Below are 25946 nucleotides of genomic sequence, written 5' to 3' on the forward strand. Positions count from 1 at the left end.
ATTATTCAATTCAAAAGGAATGTTATAATTTCAAAGTAAAATTAAACATTTTAATGTCAGATATTTAAGTTTTTGCCCTGATTCCCAAATAAATCCTGATAAAATTCAATGCATGTGGTTTGTCAAATTATCATGTGGTCATTTGCAAACATTCAGCATATGTCTTTCACACTTTGAGTATCATAAAATTGAGGGTTTCCCTTTTCTGGTGCAGGTATGTAATATTTGCAAACAGATAGTGTTTATTATTCATTCATATTTGAGGTTGGCTCGGGTCAATTCACTTCCTTAGATAATAAGGTGAAAATGGCCCCAAGATTGTGGGTTTTTCTCCTAAGCTCCAGTTTTAAGCCAGTGACTCCCAATCATTTTTCTACCTCAGTGCACCTGAAGGATATGTCAATCTTCCATCACGCCCTTCAGGAACAGTTTCTTCAAAGGCTACAACTTCCAGGGGGCTAGGGGCACGCCTCACCAACTCAGGGGTTGAGGCAGGAGGCAAGTGCCCTTCCTACCCTGAAAATCACTGCTGGAAAGCTGACTGCCTTTATATGGCCAGGGAGAGGTGACTGCTATACATTGAACACATTCCCTATGTCCCATGCTTTACAGGCACGTTACTCAATCCTCACCATGCAGGGATAGCATTATCCACATTTCAAAAAAGATGAAATCAAGGCTCTGAGATAGAGGGAATTTGCCTGGAGCCACCCAGATGGGTAAGGATGGAATCAGGATTTAAACTCGTATTTTCCCGATTCTTAAACTCCTGCTCCTCCCCTCACTGTGCTAACAACTACTCACATTTTAAATGCTCGCTTTGTATTTATTTGGAGGAGCTTGAGTGAGAGTGTGTGGTTTTATTACAATACAGAATACCTTCTTCCTTTTGGGGGAACTTAAGGTATGAGCACAGAAAACAAAAAACATTTTCCCATGAGGGCATGGCAGCTTCAGCTGAGAATCTTGGAGAACTTTCCACTTAAAACAGAATCACTGCTGCTCTTATCAGTGCCTGGCACAGAAGTTGCTGTCTAAAGGCTCCGACGCCCAAGGAGATGTCACCCCCAAATTTCCAGATGTGTACCAGGACATGAAAGGAAAAACAAAGACAACGTGGAGTAGTCTTATATATGATCCCCCCAAAAGCTGAGAAAGTACAGGTACAACAATGTGCAGAAAAGTGGAGTATCCAAGGGGAGCAAGAAGGTGGAAATCACAAACTAATATGACACACTTTAGGCTAAACGAAAACCCATGTAAGACTACAGCGCGTGTTTGCCTCCTTTTCCTTAGACTATAAGTATTCTGGTCATAGGAACCTTGCTTTCTGTACTTTTAAAAATTATTACTAGAGACACTGTGGGTTTACAAAAAATCTGCATATTTGTTTAGAACAAATCTATAACATTTGTTTCAAGTGATGAAAGAACGTTTTTATCTTTTCATCATTGTACTGTTAACTTTAGTCCAAGGTTTAACATAGGAACAACTGTTTGTGTTGTGCAGTTCCAAATATTTTTTAAAAATTTCATTCTAGCAATGTACATTTCCCCCTTTAACCATGTTCAAACATGTAATTCAGTGCTGTTAATTAAGTACACAATATTTTTGCTACCATCACCATTGCTCATTACCAAAATTTTCCTATCATTCCAAATAGAAACTGCACATTTTAAGCCTTAACTCTCTATTACCTACCCCACCCCATCCCCTGGTAGCTTATATTCTAGTTTCTAACTCTATGAGTTTGCTTATTCTGATTAGTTCATATCAGTGAGATCACACAGTATTTGTGATTTTGTGTCTGGCTTATTTCACTCAACACAATGTCTTCAGGGTTCACCCATTTTCTCATATGTATCAGAATTTCATTTCTTTTATGGCTGAATAATGTTCCATTGTATATATATACCACATTTTGTTTATCCATTCATCAGTTATCCATTCATCACTTGGTTTGCTTCAATCTTTTGGCAATTAGGAATAACGCCGCTATGAACATCAATATGCAAATATCTGTTTGAGTCCCTACTTCCAATTCTTTTGGGTATATTCCTAGAAGTGGGACTGGCAGATCATATGGAAATACTATACTTAGCTTTCTGAAGAACCGCCAAACTGTCTTTCACAGACGCTGCACCATTTTATGTTCCCACCAGCAGTGAATGAGTGCTCCTATTTCTCTACATCCTCTCCAACACATACAATTTTGTTTTTTTAATAGTAGCTATTCTAGTGGGTATGAGATGGTATCTCGCTGTGGTTTTCATCTGAATTTCCCTAATGGCTAATGATGTTGAGCATCTTTTCATGTGCTTTCTGGCCAATTGTATGTATTCTCTGGAGAGGTGTCTATTCAAGTCTTTTGCCCATTTTTTAATTGAGTTGTTTGTCTTTAATTGTTAAGTTAAAGGATTTCTTTCTATATTCTGGATATTAAACCTTTATCAGATAAGTAGTTTTCAAATATTTTCTCCCATTATGTAGATTGTTATTTTACTTTCATGATAAAATCCTTTGATGCACAAAAGGTTTTAATTTTGATGAGTATCATTTATCTATTTTTTTCTTTTGTTGCTCGTGCTTTGAGCATAAAGGCTGAGAAACCATTGCCTAACACAAGGTCCTGAAGATGCTTCCCTACATTCTCTCCTAGAAGTTTGATAGTTCTGGCTCTTATATTTCGGTCTTTGATCCATTTGGAGTTGATTTTTGTAAAAGGTGTGAGGTAAGGGTACACCTTTAATCTCTTGCAAACAAAGATTCAGTTTCCCAGCACCATTTATTGAAGAGAATATTCTTTCCCAATGGAGCAGTCTTTGCCCCTTGTCAAAAATCCAATTTCTGACAAAAACCCAATTATCAAATATATTTAGAAGAGTAAGGGGCCTCAAATAGCCAAAAGCATCTTCAAAAAGAAGAACAAAGTTGGAGGACTCACACTTAACGACTTTAAAGCTCATTACAAAACTAAAGTGGCCAACATAGCATGATACTGGTACAAGGATAGACATATAGATCAATGGGATCAAATTCAGGGTTCAGAAATAGACCCTCACACCTGTGGCCAATTGATTTTTTTTAAAACAAATTTTATTGATACATATTAATAAAGCAAAATCCATCCAAAGTGTATAATCAGTGGTATCTGGTATAATCACATAGTTGTTCATTCATCATTTCAATTATTTTTAGAGCATTTTCACTATTCCAGTAATAATAATGATAATAGTAAACAGAAGCCAAAACAAACAAACAAAACTCATCATCTCTCAATCTCTCTATGCTTCCCCTCTGTACATTTGTATTTATATTTTGTTAGACAGTCTTATATATGCAATATCACCCATATTCGTGTTTTACATGAGGTTTCACTATATTATACAGTCTCATGTTACCTTTTTTTAGCTTTCTTTCTAGTAATATACATGTCCTTAGACTTTCCCTTTTGACCACTGTTATACCCATATTATAGCTCTTTTAGTCACAGACATCACAATGTGCTCTCACCATTTTAATTCATTTCCAAAGATTTACAAACATCTTTTTAACCAGTTCTGCAGATTAACATTCAACTTTCCTAGCCAACTGATTTTTTTCCCCACTGAGATGACTCCCTCATCTGTTCTGCTTGTTGTATTTGCTCATTGTCTGCTCACTGTCTGTTTTCTCATCAGGAGGCAATGGGAACTGAACCTGGGACCTCCCATATGGTGGAAGGTGCTCAATTGCTTGAGCCACATCTGCTCCCTGCTCATTTTTTTTTTTTCTTTTGCTTATTGTCTGCTCATTGTTTGCTCATTGTCTTTCTCATTGTTGTTTTTTGGGGTTTTTTTTTTTTTTGCTCATTTTCTGCTCATTGTTTCTGCTCGATATCTGCTCATTGTTTGTTTGGCTTCTGTAGGAGGCACGGGGAACCAAACCCAGGACCTCCCACGTGGGAGGCAGACACTTGATTCCATGAGCCACAGATGCTCCATGGCCAATTGATTTTTTGACAAGTTGGCCAAGTCTATTTAATTTGGAAAGAATAGTCTCTTCAACAAATGCTGCTGGGAAAACTGGATATCCATATGCAAAAATGAAGAAGGAACCCTATCTCACACCATATACAAAAATGAGGGAGTGGATGTGGCTCAAGCAGTTGGGCACCCACCTTCCACATGGAAGGTCCTGGGTTTGGTTCCCAGGACCTTCTAAAGAAGACAAGCATATGTCACAATGGGCAAATGCTGCAACCAGCAGACACTGCAACCAGCAGACACCGCAACCAGCAGACTCTGCAACTGCTGCAACCAGCAGATGCTGCAACCACCACAACCAAAGCTGCTGCAACAAGCAGATGCTTCAACGAGCAGATGCCACAACCAGCAGATGCTGCAACTGCCACAATGAACAGATGCAACAAAAGAGCAGACACCACAACCAGAACACATCACAACCAGGAGATGGTGCAACCACTGCAATCAGCAGACACTGCAATCAGGAGACACCACAACCATCGCAACCAGACACTGCAACAAGTAGATGCTGTGACCAGCAGACGTTGCAACCAACAGACACCACAACTAGCAGACGACTCAACCAGCAAACGATGCAGCTAGTGTGGGGCGGATGTGTCTCAGGCGTTGGGCACTCTCCTCCCACATGGGAGGTACCAGATTCAACTCCAGGTGCCTCCTAGAGAAGGCAGGCAGACACAGCAAGGAGACACTGAGCACACAGACAAGGGAACCACCTTGGGAGGGGGGAATTAAAAAAAAATCTTTTAAAAAAATCAATTCAAAATGGATAAAAGACCTAAATATAAAAACCAGGACTATAAATCTCCTAAAAGAAAAGGTATGGAATTCTCTTCAGAATCTCATGTTAGGCAATGGTTTCTTGGAGTTTATGTCCAAAGCACAAGCAACAAAAGAAAAACAGATTAAATGGGACCTCATCAAAATTAAAAACTTTGGTGCACCAAAGTTATGAAAGTGTAGAGACAACCTATTCAATGGGAAAAAATAGTTGGAAACCACATATCTGGTAAGTCTTTAATATCTAGAATATATAAAGAAAACCCTCAACTCAATAGGAAAAAGACAAACAACCCAACTCAAAAATGGGCAAAAGACCTGAACAGGTATTTCTCTAGAAAGGATATGCAAAAGGCCAGAAAACATGTGAAAAGATGCTCAACATCATTAGCTATTAGGAAAATGCAAATCAAAACCACAAAGAGCTATCATTTCATACCTACCAGAATGGTTACTAGAAAAAAAACACAACAGTAAAATCGTAAATGTTGGAAAGGATGTGGAGAAACAGGAACAGTCATTCATTGCTGGTGGGAATGGAAAATGGTGCAGCCTCTGTGGAAGACAGTTTGGCAGTTCTTCAGAAAGCTAAGTATAGAATTATCATATGATCCAGCACTCCCTCTACTAGCTATGTATTCAAAAGAATTGAAAGCAGGAACTCAAACAGATATCTGTGCACTGATGTTCATAGTGGCATCATTTACATCGCCAAAAGATGGAAGCAACCCGAGCCTCCATCAACTGATGAATGGATAAACAAAATGTATATACATACAATGAATATTATTTAGCCATAAAAGGAATGAAGTTCTGATACATGTACAACATGGCTTAAAGACACTGAACGAAACAAGCCAGAAACAATAGGAAAAATATTGTATGATCTCATTGATATGAACTAATTAGAATAAGCAAACTCAGAGTTAGAAAGTAGGTTACCAGGGGCTAGGTCGGGGATAAGGAATAGGGAGTTAATGCTTAATTTGTACAGAATTTCTACTTGGGTTGATTGCAAAATTTTGGAAATGGACGGAGATGACTGTAGTACAACATTATGAATGTAATTAACAGCACTGAATTACATATGCATATGGTAGCTAAAAGGGGAAATTAGGTTGTATATATGTTAGTAGAATAAAAATTAAAAGATACCACATAGGACTGTACAACACAGTGAACCCTATTGTAATCAATGGACTCTAGTTAATAGAAAATTATAAAAATGTTCTTTCATGAATTGTAACAAATGTACCACACTACGGGATGATCTTAATAACAGGGTGGTAATTGGAAAGAAATATGCTCTAAGGTAAGCTATGGACTATAGTTAAGAGAACAATTACAGGAAGCGGACTTGGCCCAGTGGTTAGGGCGTCCATCTACCACATGGGAGGTCCGAGGTTCAAACCCCGGGCCTCCTTGACCCGTGTGGAGCTGGCCCATGCTCAGTGCTGATGCGCGAAAGGACTGCCCTGCCATGCAGGGGTGCCCCCCACGTAGGGGAGCCCCACGTGCAAGGAGTGCACCCCGTAAGGAGAGCCGCCCAGTGCGAAAGAAAAGTGCAGCCTGCCCAGGAATGGCGCCACGCACATGGAGAGCTGACACAACAAGATGACACAACGAAAAGAAACACAGATTCCCGTGCTGCTGACAACAACAGAAGCGGACAAAGAAGACAAGGCAGAGAATAGACACAGAGAACAGACAACTGGGGTGGGGGGAGGGGAGAGAAATAAATAAATAAATCATTTTTTTAAAAAAAAGAACAATTACAATATTCTTCCATAAATTTTAACAAAGGTACCGCACTAATGCAAAGTATCAATGATAGGTGGTGGGGTATATGGGAATGCTGTATTTTTGGCATGATTTTTCTATAAACATACAACTTTACTAGTTCAAAATATTAAAAATTTAAAAAATTAATTTGGCCATAAATGTGAGGGTTGATTTTTGAGCTCTCAGTTCCATTCCATTGGTCTATATGTCTGTCCTTGTGCCAGTGCCATGCTGTTTTGAATACTGTGACTTTGTAGTGAGTTTTAAGATACACTTTAAAAAAATATATAGTGGGAAAAAGTGGATGTGGCTCAACTGATAAGAGCATCTGCCTACCATATAGGAGATCCAGGATTCAAACCCAGGGCTTCCTGGCCCATGTGGTGAGCTGGCACATGTGCAGTGCTGCCACTCGCAAGGAGTTCCATGCCACGCAGGGGTGTCCCCCGTGTAAGGGAACCCCACATGCAAGGAGTGCACCCTGCAAGGAGAGCCACTGCGCGCAAAAAGCACAGCCTGCCCAGGAGTGGTGATGCATACACGGAAAGCTGATGCAGCAAGATGACACAACTGAAAGAGACAAAGATTCCCGGTGCCACCGAGAATGCAAGCAGACACAGAGGAACACATAGTGAATGGACACAAGATAGCAGACAACATGGGGGAGGGGAGGAGAAAGAAATAAAAAATAAATCTTTAAAAAATATATATATAGTATTCACTAGAATGGTTTGTGGCCATATCATAATTTCCATTAATGAATCAAGAACAGCCTGTCCTAGACTTATCCAAATCCTTTTTAGTTTTGAGGATGAAGGTTGGGGATGGCCCATAGGTTTCATGGTGTCTATAGACATGGTTGATTTGCCTTGTATAGTTTTTTGTTTGTTTTTGAATTTCAAAGTAGGGACCTTCTTATAACAAAATCCTAATTTCTAGCTTATCTTTAAATAAGGCAGGAATTTCTGGCAAAGGGGGCTCGTAGAGCACAAGTCAAGGGGACTGAGAAGCAGTTGCTACCTAAGCTAGAGTGTGTGCTCGCCCATCTTCCCTGTCCGAGTAGGGGCCCTCACTCCGTCCCTCACCTACTGACCCCTGGGGGAAGTGAGCCTGCAAGTCCCGCTGGCTGACTTGCCCTGACACTGTCTCTTTCAAGATGCCTCTTCTGCCTGGCATCCATTGATGCTGCCCCCTGCACTTCTCCACCTAACATCTACATCAGCATCTTTGATTAAGGGCTGATTACTTCTGCCTCCTGCCCTTCGCAACCCCCCAACACTGCAGATTCCCTTTCCTCCGCTTTTTTCTAACATAGCACTTAGCATCCTCTAATACACTGTATACTTTACTTATACATCTTTTGGCTGTTGTCTGTTTTACTCTCCTGACGCACAAATATCACAAGGACAATGGCACTTGTTTTGTACACTGATGTATCTCAAGCACCTAGAACAGCATGTGATACACAGTGAGTGCCTGGGAAATTATCTGTGGATGGAACGAAGATGCCTCTCCTTGCGCTCCCACAGGTTCCTCTGCCAACCCTCATGTACAACCCTTGGAATCCCTGATGTACAGAGCCTCTCCTCCCACCTTATCCAGCTATGTGTCCTAAACTATTTCACGCAGGGCCTGGCACATAGTAGGTGCCCAGCAAATGTTTGTTAATATCTCTGGGCCCAGTGAAGAGTCTGAAAACTTCTCCCCACTGGAGGGGAAGAAGAGAGGATGACGTCTGATTTGCTCAGGACAGTTTTGTCCAGTGCTACACAGTGGGTGCCATCACTTTAACAGGGAGTTCAGGTGGTGACCCTACGGAGCAGGCAACCCAGACCTCCTTGCCTTTGATCCCTGTGGCAGGCAGAATAATGCCCCCATCCCCAGCGATGTCCACACCCTAATCCCTGGAACCTGTGGCTATGCTACCTTATGTGGCAAGAGGGACTTTGCAGGAGTGACGGAATTAAGGATTTTTGATTTGGGGAGATTATCCCGGTGGGCCCAATGTCATCCCAAGGCTCCTTGTAAGAGAAGGAGGCAGGGGGGTCGAAGAAGACATGGCAATGAAAGCAGTGTCAGAGTGATGCATCGTGAGAAAGACTCCACTGCCATTGTTGGCTTTGAAGATGGGGGCAGGGACCACAAGGCATGCAGGCAGCCTCTAGAAGCTAGAAGAGGCTAGGAAATCCATTCTTAAACCCTCCGAAAGGAATGCAGTCCTGCCAACACCTTGACCTTTAGCCTAGTGGGACCCATTTCAGACTTCCAACCTCTAGAACTCTATGAAGGATAAATGTATAAGTTTGTGGTCATCTGTGATAGCAGCAAAAAGGAAACATATAGTCTGGTTGTTTTCCCTCATAACTAACAAAATCGAGTCTACTCTAGGTCCTGGAGTGTTGGCCTTGGTTCATTTCCATCCTGCTTGCCGTGTACCGGCCACCCCGACCTTTCAGGTCCTTCTGGCTGCGATTTTCTCCTTTCCCTGCACCCCTTCAGCTAATTACTTCCTGCTCGTTCTCCAGCTCTTAGTTCCAAAGTCCTTTGAGACCGTCATTCAATAAATATTTATAGTGTGCTCAGCACTATTTCAGGGAATGAACATACAGAAGAGAACAAAACAGACGTGGTCCTTGCTCTCCTGTAGGGGTGGAAGCAGAAATAAACAAGCTCCCAAGTGATTCAACAAGAAGGGGATTTCAGACAGTGATGACTGCTGCCAAGATCATATTGGGGGCTGCATTAAAGAGCAATTTCAGATGGCTTGTCAAGAAAGGCCACCCCTAGAGAAGTCATTTGAGCCCTGAATGAGCAGGTTCTGGCCCTCAGAAGAGCCCCTTCTTCAGCTGAGCCTTCCCCAAAGTCCCAACCAGGTCAGGTGTCCCTGAAGTTGTCTGCTGGAGCGCTTATCCTGGCTCGTAAATTTACATCACCAAGACAACTGTGGGAGCTACTTCGCTAGTCTCTTTGCATCCTCTTTTGTCCTTCCCACAGCCCATTCTTTGCACAGTTGCCAGAGAGAACTTTCAAAAATATAAATCAGATCATGATATTTCCCTTTCAGACTCATGAATGAGGGAGTCCCATCCACACAGAACAACCCTGAATTCCACATCATGGCCCCTGCCTGTTCTCTGACCTTTCTCCGCTCACACACATCAGCCACCAGGGCCTTTCCTGTTCCCTGGATACCAAGCCCCAGCCCCCGGGCCTTTGCACTGGCTCTTCCCTCTGCCTAGGGATTACTTCCTCTATCTCTGCTGGCTGCCACCTTGCCATAGGTCTTCTCTGGTGTGGATGTTTGGAGCTATATACCCAGGGAAAAAAAAGTTTTTAAATGTAACTCACTTTTGAGTGTGAACTCTTGTAAAAAGGACACTTTGATGAGGTCATTTACATTAAGGTGTGGCCTAGGTGAATCAGGATGGGTCTTAATCAACTCTTAGGAATTACGGAAGGCCTTAGAGGGAAGGTCACACACACACAGAGAAGCCATGGCCAAGAAGCCGGGAAAAGCCACCATGTGCATTGCCACATGACAGCCAAGCCAGGGACCAAGGATCTGGGGGCAGCTAGCCCAAGAAAAGCACAGTCTTTGGGGAGAAAGCATTGCCTTGATTTTGAAATTCTCCTAGCCTCAAAACCATGAGTCAGTAAATTCCGGTTGTTTAAGGGAATCAATTGCATGGAATTTGTCTTAGCAGCCAGATAACTAAAATATCTGGCCTCCTTCTCTTCAGGGTACACACCCCTACCCCCACCCCCAACTGACCTATCACCCTGCTTTAGTTTTTGTTTTCACTGTCCACAATGGTCTTAATTGTGGGCCTGTTGGTCTGCATTCCCACTTGGGAACCCACGGGGCAGGGGGCTCTGCCTTCTCGGGAGCACCTGGCCAGATGGAAACACAGGTAGATGAGGTGGCACAGGGGATGGGACGCGAAGGACGCTGCCACTTGGCTCCGTGCCTCCCCATCCTCATCCGTAAGACTAGGAACAACAGTGGTTATTCTGAGGATCCAAAGTTACTACTTTTCGTCGAGTGCCTGGCAGGAAGCACTGTGAAGGTATCGCTAAACGAAACAGATCTCCAGAGGGGCTTCCTGGCAGCGAAAGTAGGTCATTTCCTCGTTAGATGTTTTTCGAACTCCCCGCACTGTAGCTGAAGCCCCGGTCTGAGGCTGGCCCGATAAAACACAGGACACCGAGTCAAATTTGAATTGCGCATCAACAACCAATCCGTTTCTAGTACAAGATCTGCCCCGCGCAATAGCTGGTCTTTTTAGTGGCTAAACCTGGCGCCCCGACCCCGTCGGCAGTCGCTCGCTGATTTCTGGAGCGCCCGCGTTAGACGATAGGGCCACGACCGCACACGAGGCCCGGGCCGCCCGCGGCCGCCGCAGCCCGGCCCGACGTGGCGCCTCGGCCACCCCCGGCGCCGACGCTGCCCGGCGCAGCCAATGGCGGCGCGTCCCGGGAGGCGAGCGCGGCCTCCCGCCACCAGAGGGCGCCGTGGTGGGCGCGAGGGAACCGCCGCCGGTTGACGGGGAGAGCTGCGAGCGAGCGCCCAGGCTGCCGCCACCGCCGCCCGCTCAGCTCCCAGCCGCAGCCCGCCCGCTCGCGCGGCCTCCCCCGCAGGTAGGTGGGCGCCGCCCGCAGCCCGCGCGCCCGCGCCGCCTCGCCCCCAGGCCCGGCCGGCGCGCGGCCCAGGCCCCTCCCGACACCCCCCGCGCGGCGCGCGCCCGCCGCCGCCTCGTTCTCGCGCGGGGCCGTTTACCGCCGACGGGCGGGGGAGGGGTACGCGCGGGGGGTGGGGGGGAGGCGCGCCAGAACCCCCTCGGCCAGGCCGGGCACCCCCCCCCCCTCGCGAGCCCGACTCCGCGCCCACCGAGGGGACCTACCGAGCGGCCAACATGGAGGAGACCCCGGAAGCGGGGGAGAGCTGGGAGTCCGCCGGCCGCCGCCACAAAAGAGCCCCGGTCCCGTCGGAGGGCCCGGGCGTGGGCCGGTCGCCCGGGGCGCCCTCGGCTGGTGGAGGCGGCCGGGGCCGGAGCGACCGCGGGGGTGGGGCGCCGCACCCCGAGCGCGCGAGCCCGCCGGGCCCCTCGGGGGAGCGCCGCCTCGGTGGGCGCCCTCGGGGCACAGAGAAAAGGGTGCAGCCGCCGCTCTTCGGCGAGGCACAGCTGGACCCAGTTCCCTCAGGCATTTCTGTTCGCAAAATGTCGCCCCTTGGGTTAACTTTTCTATTTCCTTTCTTTTCTGCCTGCCCCGGTGTTCGCGGGGACCCTAATGCTGCACCTTGAGTTTGGGGCGGCGGGGATGCGCGTCGAGTGCCTGACTCACCTATTTCGGGACAATTCCCGTCTTTTTGGCGCGGGGCGTGTGGGGAGGGCGGCGAATGGTTTCCTGTCTTTATCCCCTCGTGGCTGCGGGGACTGCCAGGTTAGGTTTCTTTTCTGGCCGGGTTCAGGAATGAGGACCTGTCAGTTCCCATTAGCGCCAGGTTCCTCTTTGGGAGGGTCGTGGAAGGGGTGCGGTGGAGCTGGACGGCGCCGGCTGGGCCTGAGAGGTTCCCCTACGGCCGGGGAAATTCATCAGGAGCTTGGGGTTTTCCCTGATGTCCCCGTGCGGGGTAGACTTAAAAGACCGAGGAACCGCTTCAGCTGGATCTGCACTGTCCAGCAAGGTGGCCACTGGCTGCAAGGGACTCCTGAGCGCTGAAATGAGGCTAGACGTGTTGAGGTGTGCTCTCGGTGTAAAATAAACACCGGATTTTAACGGCTTGGTATGGAACGTAAAATATGCATAGCCCTTTAATGCGAAATACATGTTGGTTATATTTTGGACATATTGAGTTAAATAAAATGTGACAATCAGTCTCGTTGGTACTTTATTTTATGTGGCTACCAGCAGATTTAAAGTTAGATCGATGGCTCGTTACGTTTCTATTGGACAGCGCTCAACTGGAGCATCTGAATGGGGGCAGGGTAGCTGTGAGCCTGTGCCATCTGCTAATCTTTTTCCTGCTTCTGACGGCGGACGGCCTCCTCCCCCTCCTAAGGCGCTCAAGGAACTCCAGGCCTCCCTCTCACCCTGGGCTGAACCGAGCTTTTGAGCTGAATTGCATAATGAGGGTTTTGTCTTAATTTGCAGAAGAATTCAAGTTAACGGACAGGATTTTTCTTCTCCATCTGCTGTGTCCTGGGGTCTGTAAGAGTTGTGTGACGACAGGCTGAATATTAGCAATATTTTTGTTGCAGATCATGTTGACTTTCAGGGCCTCTGCCACCTAGGAGAACTCGTACCTCACTCAGCATTGCTGTGACTTGTTTGGGGGGTTGTCGTGCCCCGGTTGTCACCCTCTTCCCTCCCTATTCCCCAGATACTGTCCACTTCTTGCCAATTAGAATGGTGATGGTCAACTACATTGTCCCACAGTTCTTGAAAGGACTCAAGGAATTTTGATTAATTTTAAAACCTTTCCATTTGGGTGGGTTAAATCCATGTTGTGAGCTGCAGAATCAATTGTGATAGAATTGTAACTCCACGAAGGATGAGAATGATTGAAAATTTTGCACATTTCAATAAAGGAGGAGGTAGAAACAAAAGTGCATATCTGTTCCTTGTTGCCATGGATACTCTTAAGTAGGCTTTCTAGAGAAATGTGAGAAAACTTTGTCTTCTAGGTAATACCTTGAAAAAAAATTTTTTATTGAAATACTTTTTCTTCATAGGATTTGAAGTGAAACGCTTTCCCCTGTCTAAAGTATGTTTATAAATCAAGACAACACTTTATATATTTATATATTATCGGGGGGGGCATATTAAAATACTAATCCAGACGTGAGAAAGATTTTTATCAATGCTAGCAAAAATACATTTGCTTTAATTCACCAAATAAAGGCTCATTAAATGGAGTGATTATCTTGATATAAAGAAATTAGACTGATCTGTACTAGGTTTTGTTTCAATAAGAATTTTTTTATTAGGATTTTAGCAATTTTATGTTTAGTTAGTAAGAATGTTTAATTTATTCTTATTATAACCTTGTCAAGCCTCAGGAACCAGGGAAAGACAGAAAAGAGTGGCAGGGTACTTTGATTTCCCAAATAGAAAAATAGAACTTTTGTACATTATTAAGATACCTGAAATTAATCTGGTACTTTAAAATGGTGAGAAGGTGAGGGTGCATCAGGCTCAGCGTGGTCTGCATTGGGGCTCAGGTGGCAGCTCTGGCATGCAGGCGGAAGGCTGTCATTTGTAGTCCTCGGCATGTCACCGACAGGCTGGGTGATGGACAAATCATTCCTCCCTAGAGATTTTGCATCTTTCTTGTTGACTCCTACCATACAGAGTTGGTGTGAGAGATGAGGTGTTCTGTGTGAAACAGCCAGTAGGCCTGGGCGCTGTAGAGGACACTAAGCAGAGGTAGTATCTGCCAAAGTGATTTCAAGGTGAATAGTTCCTGTGGAAAAAAAAAAAGGCAAAAGTATGAAATTACCTTCCTGATGATGGTTAGCACAGCTTCCAGCCGGAAGTTTTCATTTTCAGTGAAAAGGAAAAACTGTCTCAGAAGGTTTCCAGGAGCCCCTTCCGCTGTTAGAAGAAGGCCTGGAACATAGTTAATATTTCACAACAGGGGTGTGTGGTGTTGCATTGTGTCCCACTAGCTTCTGTATAGTGTTACCAGAGTAAGCTATAACACTGTTGCAAGTGTCCTAGCACTTGAAAATAATGTTGCGTCAATATTTATTAAGCCATCGCAGGGAGAAGCTTCAGTCTGAGGATGGAATTTAACATAGAGTGGCAATATAAATTGTTCGCTTGAAAGAGAGATCTTTTTAGGCAAAAATCCCAGCCCTGTGACACCCGCCTTCTGTGCTGCCCTCGTGGCCTTCTGCTAAGTCTGTCTTTTAAGTAAGGCTGTTTAATATTTATTCTTCACATCAAAACACATGAGTTCATAGGCAGAGCATATTTCCATGTAATGATTTTGCCTGAACTGGTACCCTAACTTCCTGTGCCCATGCGTTCCTGTGGACGTCCTCTGCCTCCTCTGAGTTGCTTTAAACGATGACCGTGGCACGTGTGTTTTGTGTGTATATGTGCTCATCCCATTCTTCCCAAGTGGCTTTCCCTGCCCACCTGTGTGTCAGCCTAGCCCAGGGCCACCTTAGACAGGTGCTTGCCCTCCTGTGGGTGTCACTGGCTCTTAACGGTGCATAATGGCACAGTAGGTAGGAGCGCAGGCTTAAAGCCAGACTGGCCTTAAGGTCTAGCTCTGCCTCTTCCCTGGCTGTGTGATTCTGGGCAGGTTCTCTCACTTCCCTGTGTTTCTGTTTCCTCGTAGTATCTACTCTTTAGGCTATTGTGAGGATCAAACCATTTGGTCCATGGAAAGCATTTAGAACAGGGTCTGCATCCCTAGGAATGCTAAGGGTAGCTGTTATTTCTCTCTATGTCACATTTCACGTATTGTGGCATCTTCTGTCAACTGGATTCTCATGTTACTGTGTAAGGCCAAAATCTCATGGAAATGAATACATTTGTCTAGTTAAGAGTGCTGTAGACTTTGGTGTGCTGACTTTCAGCCCATGGGGGGATTATAACGAAGATCCAAGGTACCTTTGGTTCTTATGTAACTTAAGAATGATTGACAAATTAAAGTCAGCTAATACCAGAAAGATGAGGTTCCAGCTTGTAAAAGTTTAATTTAATGAAATTCAGATTTAATTGAGTTTCTTGTTTTAAAATGTACTGTTCACAGCTTTCCCTCCCTAACCTCCTCTGCAAGTTCCTTTTTATTTAAGGAGCAGAGGGAGTATCTGACTTGCTTTTATACCTGTTGGTGATAAATGAAACCCATCATTGCACTGCTTGAAGGAGTCCCTTGTGGTTTCAGGTTTTCCTCTCTGTCACTGTCTCCAGTTGCTTTACACCCCATCTTGTTCTCCCTAAGGGTTGAAGGCTAAAAGTCCTGCCACAGCCAGATCTGCTTCCTCCAGTCCTGGTCAGGCACACTTCTTGGTCATGCCTGCCTTTTTGTGAACAGTTGTCCCAGGTTTAACTCTTAGGCCTCTGAACTTCTATGAAGCATTCTCTTTACACATGACCACTTGATAAATGTTGATAAATTCAGCTACTTAAAAATAAAACTTTTGGGAAGGATGTGGCTCAACCTCTTGGGTGCCTGCCTACCACACGGGAGGTCCCGGGTTTGGGTCCTGGTGCCTCCTTAAAGAAGACGAGCAGACGCCATCTCCTACCACAACAAGCTAGACGCCGCCTCTATCACAGTGAGCTTAGATGCTGCCTCCCACCGCAACAACCAGATGCCACAAGCCAGCAGGTGCTGCAGCCCGTGGGGAGTGGATGTGGCTCAGGCTGTTGGGCACTCACTCATCTCTCATGTGGGAGGTACCGGGTTTGGTTTCTGGTGCCTCCTGAAGGAGGCAAGCAAACAATGAGCAGACAGATGAGAGAACCATCTGGGGGAGGGAGGATAAATAAAGTAAGTACATCTTTTTAAAAGAACAAAAAAACTTCTGCCTGTCAAAAAGTACCATAAATATAGGGAGCAAATATAGCTCAGTGGTTGAGCTTCTGTTTCCCATATATGAGGTCCTGGTTCAATCCCTGGTACCTCCTAAAAACTACAAAAAACTGCCATAAACAAAGTCAAAAGATTGACATCAAATTGAGAGCATTATTAATAGCATCACAAAGGCCTACTTTCCTCAGTATATAAAGAACTTTCCTAAATAAATAAGCCCAACTTAAAAGAAAAATGAGCAAAGGATATGAGCAAACAATTCATAGAAAAGGAAGTACAAATGACTCAAGTCTGAGATGTTTAGCCTTACTAATGATAGAAAGACCAAAAAAACATTGTTATACTCTTTCTCACACACATGATTGGCAAAGATTAAAATGATAAATCATTGGTGAAAGGGTGATGAAATGGGAACCTTTATTCATACATCTTTGGTGAGAAGTATAATTCGGTATAACTTCTCTCAGGAGTTTGACAATACCTGGCAAAATAAATGCATATACCCTTTATCCTATAGAAATTCTTTAAAGATATGTGACAAGACTTGTGTGTACAGTGAACCTTAAAGACTGGAAACTACCAGAATGTCCATCACTAGAGGCATGCTTAAATTATAGTGTAACCATATCATGGAACACACCATGTGGCTGTTAAAAATAAAGCAGCTTTATATATACTGATAAGGAATGACCTCCAAGATTAGGTACTATGTGAGAAAAGCAAGGGGCAAGTCGTGTTAGCCTGCTCTTGTTTGTATGAAGAATAACTTTTTCAACTTTTTATTTTGAATATCTTCTAACTTTTCATTTTGAAATAGAGACTCACGGGAAGTTGCAAAAACAGAATCCTGTGACCCCTTCCCTGAGCTTGCCCCAATGGTGACATCTTACATAACTGGTACAATAACAAAACCAGGGCATTGAGACTGGCATGGTATAGTTGACTATCCATTATGGTACAGCACAATAAGACCTTATTCAGTTTTCACCAGTTTTTGCACACTTAAGTGTGTGTGTGAACTTGTTTGCAGTTTTATCCTATGCATAGATTCGTGTCACTGCTGCTGCAGTCAAGCTACAGAACAATTCCACACGACACTGTAGTAAAGGTACATAAGAGATGGGCAGTGGGCCTTGGCTGCCCTCAGGAATGGCAAAAGGGTGACTGAGTGACAGTTGAAGAGGAGACATCCCTTTTCATTGTCATATTATTAAAATACCTATCTTTAAACAGTGTGAGATGGCCACAAGGCATCCAAGTAATAGTACCAAGTAGGTGGATGGTGGCCAGCGGCTCCCCGTTGAGCTCTCCCTGGGCAGGTAAGGGGCAGCAGAGGATCTTTCCAGTCTGGGCAATGCCCTAGGGGGAGAGAAAAGGATGCAGATGCAGCCCTGAGGTGCTCTCGTTTAGGGACCAGGTGAAGACACAGTCTCAGGCTGTAAGGAGCTGGAGTGGTCTGCGAGGTAGGGCCCCCAGGCCCAACGTGGGGGGAGAGCTCCCCATTTCAAGGGGGAGGCACCTGTTGAAGAATAATGCTGGATTAACTTTATAAAATTCTTCCTCATTTAAAAATTGAAGCCAGATTTTCACTGGATCAAAAAAATAAGATGGTGTATAAAGCATGCATCTTTTTTCTCTCTTTCTTTTAAAAAGAGGGGAGGGGTTATTTCACAAGTATAACTAATCTATGATGAAAAATAATCAATGGTGGTTGCCCCTTGGATGAGAGTGGGCAGGGATTGGCTGGGGAAAGGGCATAAGGGAACTTACTGGGGTGAAGTTGGTTGTCTCTATCTTGATAGAGGTCTCAGTTAACATGAGTATACCATTTGTCAAAACTCATTTTAAGATTTGTGCATTTCATCTAAAAAGCAGAACTGCAAACAATATTGTGCTCTAGGTAATTTATATGATGACGTGTTTGGGGGTGAATTGTATTTTGATGTTTAAAAGTTTGAAGCTCATCAAAATAATAAAGTCAATTGATGGATGGACAGAAAGATGGGCAGATAGATAAAGATGGGCATATAATAGCAAAATATTAAGCACAGAATATAAGTAGTATATGGGGTTTTGGTGTTCATTGTACAATATTTTTATTTTTTTATTTCTTTCCCCTTCCCCTCCCCAATTGTCTGTTCTCTGTGTCCATTCACTGTGTGTTCTTCTGTGACTGCTTCTGTCCTTATCAACGGCACCGGGAATCCGTGTTTCTTTTTGTTGCGTCATCCTGTGTCAGCTCTCCATGTGTGCGTCACCATTCTTGGGCAGGCTGCACTTTCTTTAGCGCTGGGCAGCTCTCCTTACCGGGCGCACCCCTTGCGCGTGGGGCTCCCCTATGCAGGGGACACCCCTGCGTGGCAGGGCACTCCTTGCGCGCATCAGCGCTGTGCATGGGCCAGCTCCACATGGGTCAAGGAGGCTTGGTGTTTGAACTGCAGACCTCTCATGTGGTAGGTGGACACTCTATCCATTGGGCCAAGTCCGCTTCCCTGTACAATTTTTTTAAACTGAAAATTTTCATAATAAATTTTAGGGGAAAAACTTCTTAAAAATTACTGAAAATGAAAAGCTCTGTCTTATATTTAAATATCACCTGATACTAAGTTCCCAAATATTTAAATATGTAAGGAGTGGGGGATATTTAAGCTATTAAACAAGTCTGCATCTAGTCTCTTTCTAGTCACTTATCTGAGTTGTCAGGTCTTTGCCACATGCCCTTTGTAAAAGGTCGAGGTTCAAGGCTTTCTAGCACTTTCTGAGGAAATAGCTCTGGGGCTATCCACAGAGGCAGAGTATCATTACCCAGGAATCTCTTAGCTGACAGATATACTTTTTGAGTGAACTTCAAACTAATTCCACTCCCTCACTCTGCTGAACAGAGGTTGGGAGAAGGTTATATCACTGGAGGGAGTGGGACTAGTTCTGGCTTTAGGGTGTTTTGCTTTTGCTCTAGTGCTTCTGGCCTGACCCCCCCCCCCCCGCCCCCGCCCAAGTGCTACCCCAGTTTCCTCTGAACTCTGTCGTTCCAACTCTGAGTAGGCCCTACTTTAAATAAACAGAAGAGCTTGATGGTTCCTTTGCAACGAAGGGCTCAGAGGCTATGTAGACTTTTTTACTACATTAATATTTTTTCAGAAGTAGTACACTTACATGGCTTAAAAAACAAAGTTTTAAAGGTATCAGTGAAAAGATACCATCATAACTACCCAATGTTCTACCATGCTGTAGTTTCCTGTGATTCTCTCTGTCTGGAGCTGTTCTTTATATAGCAGTAAATATGATTATGTAACACACCTCTCCTTTATTTTATGTCATTTTTTTACAAAATGGGGTCATATTATGACACATTTACACCTTTGTGGGTTTTTTTTGTGTTTTTTTTTTAAGATTTATTTTTTATTTATTCCCCCCCCCCCCCCCCATCTGCTTTCTTGTGTCCATTTGCTGTTTATTCTTCTGTGTCTGCTTGCATTCTCGGTAGCACCGGGAATCTGTGTCTCTTTTTGTTGCGTCAGCTCTCTGTGTATACGGTACCACTCCTGGGTGGGCTGCACTTTTTTCGTGCAGGGCAGCTTAATGTGGGGCGCACTCCTTGCGTGTGGGGCTCCCCTATGTGGGGGGACACCCCTGCATGGCAGGGCACTCCTTGGACGCACACATGGGCCAGCTCACCACATGAGCCAGGAGGCTCTGGTTCGAACCTTGGACCTCCCGTATAGTAGGTGGACACTCTATCAGTTGAGCCACATATGTTGCCTGGGGTTTATGTTTAGATTTTTGTTTTGTTTTGTTTTGTTTAGCTTTTCAACTGCAGAATATTCCATTGTATGGATATAGCACAATTTGTTTAGCCATATCCTTTGATAAACATTGCATTAATTTTTAATCTTATTCTAGTATAAATACTGTTTCTTTAAACAACTTTGTACATATGAGAAGGAAAAAACTTTAAAAAGAAAAAACTTTTATTACAGAAATTGTCAGACATACAAAAGAAGATAGAAGAGTAGCTCCCCCCCCATACCCATCATTCAGCACTAACACCAACACAGTTTTGGCCATCTTGTTCCACATCTACCCATCCACACCTCTTTTGCCTAGAGCATTTTAAAAGCAAATAAGCAAATCCCAGCTCTCATACCATTTTACTTTAATGCCATGGGCTTTTTAACTTTGTCTTTTTTTTTTTTAAAGGTTGTACCAGGGATTGAACCCTCAAACTTGTACATGGGAAAGCAGGTGCTCAAACCACTGAGCTACACCCACTCACCTTTTTTTAACTTATTGTTTTGGGTATTTTCAAACATAGCAAAGTGGAATAGTATAGAGAGTCCTCATATACTCATCACCCAGCTTCTACAGTTATCAACAGTTATCGACAATCTGTGGTTTTAACCCAACCCCACCCCCTTTTTTGTGGTTGCTGGAGTATTTTTATTTTTATTTTTTAAAGATTTATTTATTTATTTCCCCTCCCGCCCCCCCGCCCCAGTTATCTGTTCTCTGTGTCTATTTGCTGTGTCGTCTTCTTTGTCCACTTCTTTTGTCAGCAGCACGGGAATCTGTGTTTCTTTTTGTTGCGTCATCTTTGGGAATCTGTGTTTCTTTTTGTTGCGTCATCTTGTGTCAGCTCTCCATGTGTGCGGTGCCATTCCTGGGCAGGCTGCACTTCTTTCGTGCTGGGCGGCTCTCCTTATGGGGTGCACTCCTTGTGTGTGGGGCTCCCCTACGCTGGGGACACCCCTGCATGGCACATCACTGCACATGGGCCAGCTGCACACAGGTCAAGGAGGCCCGGGGTTTGAACCGCTGACCTCCCATGTGGTAGACGGACGCCCTAACCACTGGGCCAAGTCTGCTTCCCTGCTGGAGTATTTTAAAGCAAATCCCAGACAGTATATCCTTTCACATGTAAACACATCAGTAAAGTACCAACTTATTAACAAGATTAGGGGAGCTTGTGTGACTCAGTGGTTGAGTGCCTGCTTCCCATGTATGAGGTCCTGGGTTCAATCCACAGTAACTCCTAAAAAAAAAAAGATCAAACTATTTAGAACTGACAATATTTTTAAAATTAAAGGAATTAGAAGCAATCTTCAACTTTTGGGGCATTGTAACCCCCATCCCCACCCTTTTAATTTGAAAGAGATAGATTTGGCAATATCTGGAGACTTTTGGTTCCACAGCTGGGGAGGTGCTATTGGCATCCAGTAGGCAGAGGCCAGAGGTGCTGCTAAACTTCCTACAGTGCATTGGACAACCCCTAACAACAAAGCATTACGTGGCTCAAATGTTGAGGTTGAGAACCCTTGATTTAAGATGTTGGGAGGTGTTACTTTATCACAGGCCACTGCCCTGTGCTTCTCCTTCAACTTGCTGGGAACTGCTCAATGAACATTGATCTATGGGGATAGATTCCAACAGCATTGGCATGTATTGACATTTGCAGGTGTTCCATTGAAAATAAGCTTCCCATCTAGAAAAGGCCAATTGAAAGAACTTCATTTAGATCATTATCCTATCAACCATGTCAACAAGGAGTATTCCAGAAGTTTGTGTAATAAAATACGTATCAGGTTTAGACTCTGCACACAAGAAAGGCAGACTCCCCCGGAGGCAAAGCGGATGTGAAACTTTTTATGTCTGTCGAGCTTTCAGAAGTGAAACAAGGCCCAGTTGGTTGTAGGAGCAGTTTAAGCCTATAGACAAGAAAAATGCAAAACCTGTAGTTGAGGGAGGGAAGAGAAGAGAGGGGAGGAGAGAAATGACTTGTGGGTGAAGATGACGTTTCCCTGGGGCTAGTTGAGGAGGGGCATCCACAAGTTGCAAAGCTACTTAGACATTAGGAGTATGAAAACCTCCCCTCCTTTGTGTTTGTGGCTTGCTGGACCACAGGCCACCCTAGGGCTAACTCACCCCAGGGCTAACTCGGACGTGAGCTTGGCATTGAGGAATCCAGAGCCCAGTCGGGAGATGGACTCATCCATTACTCATTGCGTGCAAGGCCTCGAATTGCGGATGTACAGGAGCCCTGGTGCCTTAGATAATTTTGCGACCTTTTTCTTTTCAGCTTGCTCGCTTAGAAAGTGGATGTGCAGGATAACATGTCCAGTGTGTCCGAGGAAAGAAGAAAAAGGCAACAGAACATTAAAGAAGGACTACAGTTTATACAGTAAGAGCTTGAGAATTCGTGCCTGGCCTTCTCACCACATACAGTTCTTTTTTATGTGGTTGTACATTTTGCAGAGATTAAGAAACCTCTAGTCATGTTCACATGTCCTATTATTTTGAATTAGAAATGACATGTTTTGGTTCCAGCAGTATTTTCACCCTTGCACATGAGGATTATTCTCTGGGTTCTGAAATGACCCTACTGTTGCTGATGAAACCCTTTAGTGTCTCCCCAAATTGTTAGATTGAGGAATTTGATGCTCATCTCATAAGAACAGTTCTGATAAAGGAAAAAAAAGTGACTGAGAGTGAGCATCTGTCGGCATGTAGGGCTTTTTGTGATCAAACATTTCAGTTAAGAAGCACGGTCTCTAACAGGGCTCCTGGAAGCACATCAGTGATGGGAGTGGCAAAAGGGGCTGGTGGTTCCTTCCTGGGAAGGAGACATTCCTCTTTATACCACAGTAGATGTAATCACACGGGATTGGTACTATTTTTGAACGGTTTTGGCATTTGAAGGATTAAGGCTTCTTTTAATAGAAGTGTGATTTGAAAGAAAAATGTACTGAAGGAATTACTAAGGAATAGTTTTCGATTTTTTTCATGATAGTAGTCATATGAATAATGGTAGCAAAATATATCCTTAAAATATGCTTTAGCAAATTCAGAGGGCAAGTAGGTTAGAGGGACGAGGGGCTTGGGGGAGGGGGAGTTACTGCTACATGGACACAGAGTTTCTGTTTTGGGTGATGAAAAGGCTTTGGTAATGGCTGGTGGTGATGGTAGCACAACACTGGGAGTGTAATTAATCCCACTTGAACAGTATACTTAAAAAGAGTTAAAATGGCAAATTTTATGTTGTATATATGTTACTACATTTTTTTAAAATGCTTTTAACCAGTGGCAAGCTAATAGAACTTTTAAGTGACTTCAGGCTGATATTTACAATTCATTAATTTCTTTTTCTTAGGTCACCACTATCATATCCAGGAACACAGGAACAATATGCGGTAATGACACACCCATTTGGTTATGTCTTATCTGTGGCTGCTTTTGTGGTATATGGTAGTTGCATCAGAGACCATATGGCCTGCAAAGCCTAAAATATTTTTGATATGGCTGATTCCTTATATATAGGATAGTGTTTTTTGTGGGTTTTTTTTTTTTTTTGTATACTTGGACAGGTGTCCTGTATTTTCTTTTTTTTTTCTCTGTTAGTTTTTAATTAATTTATCTTTTCAGCCCCTTGAAAATTAGTTTTAGCCTACTTCATTTCATTTAAAATAAGTGGGGCAGAATTTGTGCAGAGTATCTTCTCTTTTTATTGAAGAGAAGTGCTGACAGCAGTGAAGGGGGACTGGATAAGAAAGAAGAGCTAGTGATGAGTCTACTAGCTGGAAGCAGGGAAAAGGCACTGCCCGTGGGCTTGGCTGCAGGCCTCCTCTACAGCCTGTTGGTTCATCTGTGGCTTTTTGTTTCTGAGGGTTCTGATGCTTCTAAATGTTTCTCTCCCTGCCCCTCTCCCTCCCTCCTCTTTCTTTCAGTGTTTCTCCTTTTCCTCCCTCCTTCCTTTCTTTAAATGCTAAACTTGTTATTCATGAGTCAATCAAGCAGATACAGAATCGTAAAATATTAGAGCCAGAAATGACCTGGAACAATTCTTTGATTTTGTACGTGTGGAACTGGCATCCACAGGGGTTGAGTGGTATGTCACAAGTCATATTAATAGTTAGAAGTTGAGCTGTCCAGCTTTCTTTAATTAATCTTATATTGGGAAAGGACTTTTCAAATATTAATGCAATGGTAGAAATTATTTAATAAAAAACTTCTGTATATACCAAAAGTATATGTATACTTACTTGATAAAAACAAGGTTTAACATTTCCTTCCCCAGAAATAGGTAAATGACCTGAGCAGTTTATAAAAGAAGAAATACAAACAGTCCATTAAAAAAATGTGGAAAAATTCAACCTTGCTGGTAATCAAAGACATGCAGATGAAAAAAGATAACCTTTTTTCACCTAGAAATTGGCAGGGATTTTACATACACACAACCCAGCGTTGGTGAGGTTGCTGTGAAGCAAACCACTAAAAATATCAAATGTTACTGCTTTTTTGGAATGCAGTCTGGAAATACTGGTCAAAAACTTTGAAATGTTCCTTCTCATTGACCTAGCACTTCCACTGTATGAATTTATTCTAGGCATGGAGTTGGAGATGTGAATAAATATTTACAACATGCTGCTGCCAAACTTTTCTTAATAGTGAGAAATTGGAACATTCTAAATACTTCACAGTTGGAGGATGGTTAAATAAATAGTGGAATCAACAGAATGTCTCTTTGGTGGAATTGCTTTTAGGTGCTTTTTAAGCTTTTTTTTTTTTTTTTTGTATTTTCCAAGATTTTTGCTTGAAAAGGCAAGCAAGATAAAAAAGCCCTAGCTGAGATAGCAGACTTGTACTGTTTCTTTCAACAGTGCTTGTTGCTCTGTCAAATTGTTTCCTCTGAAGTTTTAGGTTTCAAATCAAATTATCTTACCTTTTCCAAAAAGAGCTTCAAGTGGCACCTTTCTCTTTTTTTTAGGTATACTTGCGTGCTCTTGTGAGAAACCTTTTTAATGAAGGAAATGATGTTTATCGGGAACGTGATTGGAACGTCTCCATAAGCCAGTACACGGAAGCTTTGAGTATAGCTGATTATGCAAAGTCTGAAGAGATTTTAATCCCTAAAGAAATAATTGAAAACCTATACATAAATCGTATTGCCTGCTATTCTAATATGGTGAGCTGTGATTTTTTTAAAAAAAACATTTCTAGAAAGAAAATATCTTCAGTGACCTGGTACATTAACAAAAAGTCGATCTTCCAATTTCAGTTTTTAAGAAAGGCATAATTGCTTTTAGAGGGGCCTGAAGCTTTTGAAAGTTAGTTTTGGACAAATGTCTAGGGATTTTAAAAATAATTTTTTTCTTAGTTACTGGTCTTCAGCCCAGTTGAGAACAGCTTTTGGAGGTATGTCTGCTTATGGAAATGTCAGGTTTCTGAAGATACAGGTTTTTAAGATCAGTTCATCTAGTGGGTAGCCACATTGACAGTTCACTTCTTAAGATTTGTTACGCCTTTTAGGGGCTCTTTTAACCTAGAACAGTAGCTTTTTTTTTTTTTTAAGGAGGTTCCGGGCGTTGAACCTGGGACCTCACTCGTACACGCAAAGCAGATGCTCAACCACTGAGCTCCACCTGTTCCACAGTAATTAGCTTTTTAAACACAAGCTCTTCACATTTCCAGACAATATTTTGATGTGCTTTTAATTTTCATTATGTGAACCAGCTACAGTCCTCCACCCTATCTGCCGAACTCTTGAAGGGACATAGTTTTCATTCTGGACATTAAATAAAATCTAACCCTTAATTTAAGAAAAATATCCATGTTGTTGCCAAGATTTTTGTTAAAGAGCATTCACCTGATAATTTATTGTTCTTTTTTTTTTTTTCTGTATTTATTACTTATCAATTAATTCTCTGGGAGTTAATTTCCTTTTGGCATCTTAATGTACTCCAGAAAGGATAACTACAGAAGGGAGGGTCAACTATGGGGCAGGGGGTACACAGAGGAGGGATATTGAGTCTGGA

At 43.4% G+C, this 25946-nt stretch overlaps 1 protein-coding gene across 1 annotated transcript in view; it reads left to right on the forward strand.

Moving 5' to 3' along the window:
• The first annotated feature begins 11092 nt into the window (after window positions 1-11092).
• The window catches only part of ZC3H7A (zinc finger CCCH-type containing 7A), a 35114-nt gene continuing 20260 nt past the window's right edge, over window positions 11093-25946 (forward strand). Inside the window, exons 1-4 of the mRNA XM_058286461.2 lie at window positions 11093-11225; window positions 22214-22315; window positions 23285-23324; window positions 24899-25096. Of these exons, the coding sequence (XP_058142444.1) occupies window positions 22248-22315; window positions 23285-23324; window positions 24899-25096 (306 nt within the window). The 5' untranslated portion in view covers window positions 11093-11225; window positions 22214-22247. The remainder of the gene's footprint in view (window positions 11226-22213; window positions 22316-23284; window positions 23325-24898; window positions 25097-25946) is intronic.

Source organism: Dasypus novemcinctus, chromosome 23, assembly GCF_030445035.2.
Source record: "Dasypus novemcinctus isolate mDasNov1 chromosome 23, mDasNov1.1.hap2, whole genome shotgun sequence".
In the NCBI taxonomy this organism is placed as follows: Eukaryota; Metazoa; Chordata; class Mammalia; order Cingulata; family Dasypodidae; genus Dasypus; species Dasypus novemcinctus.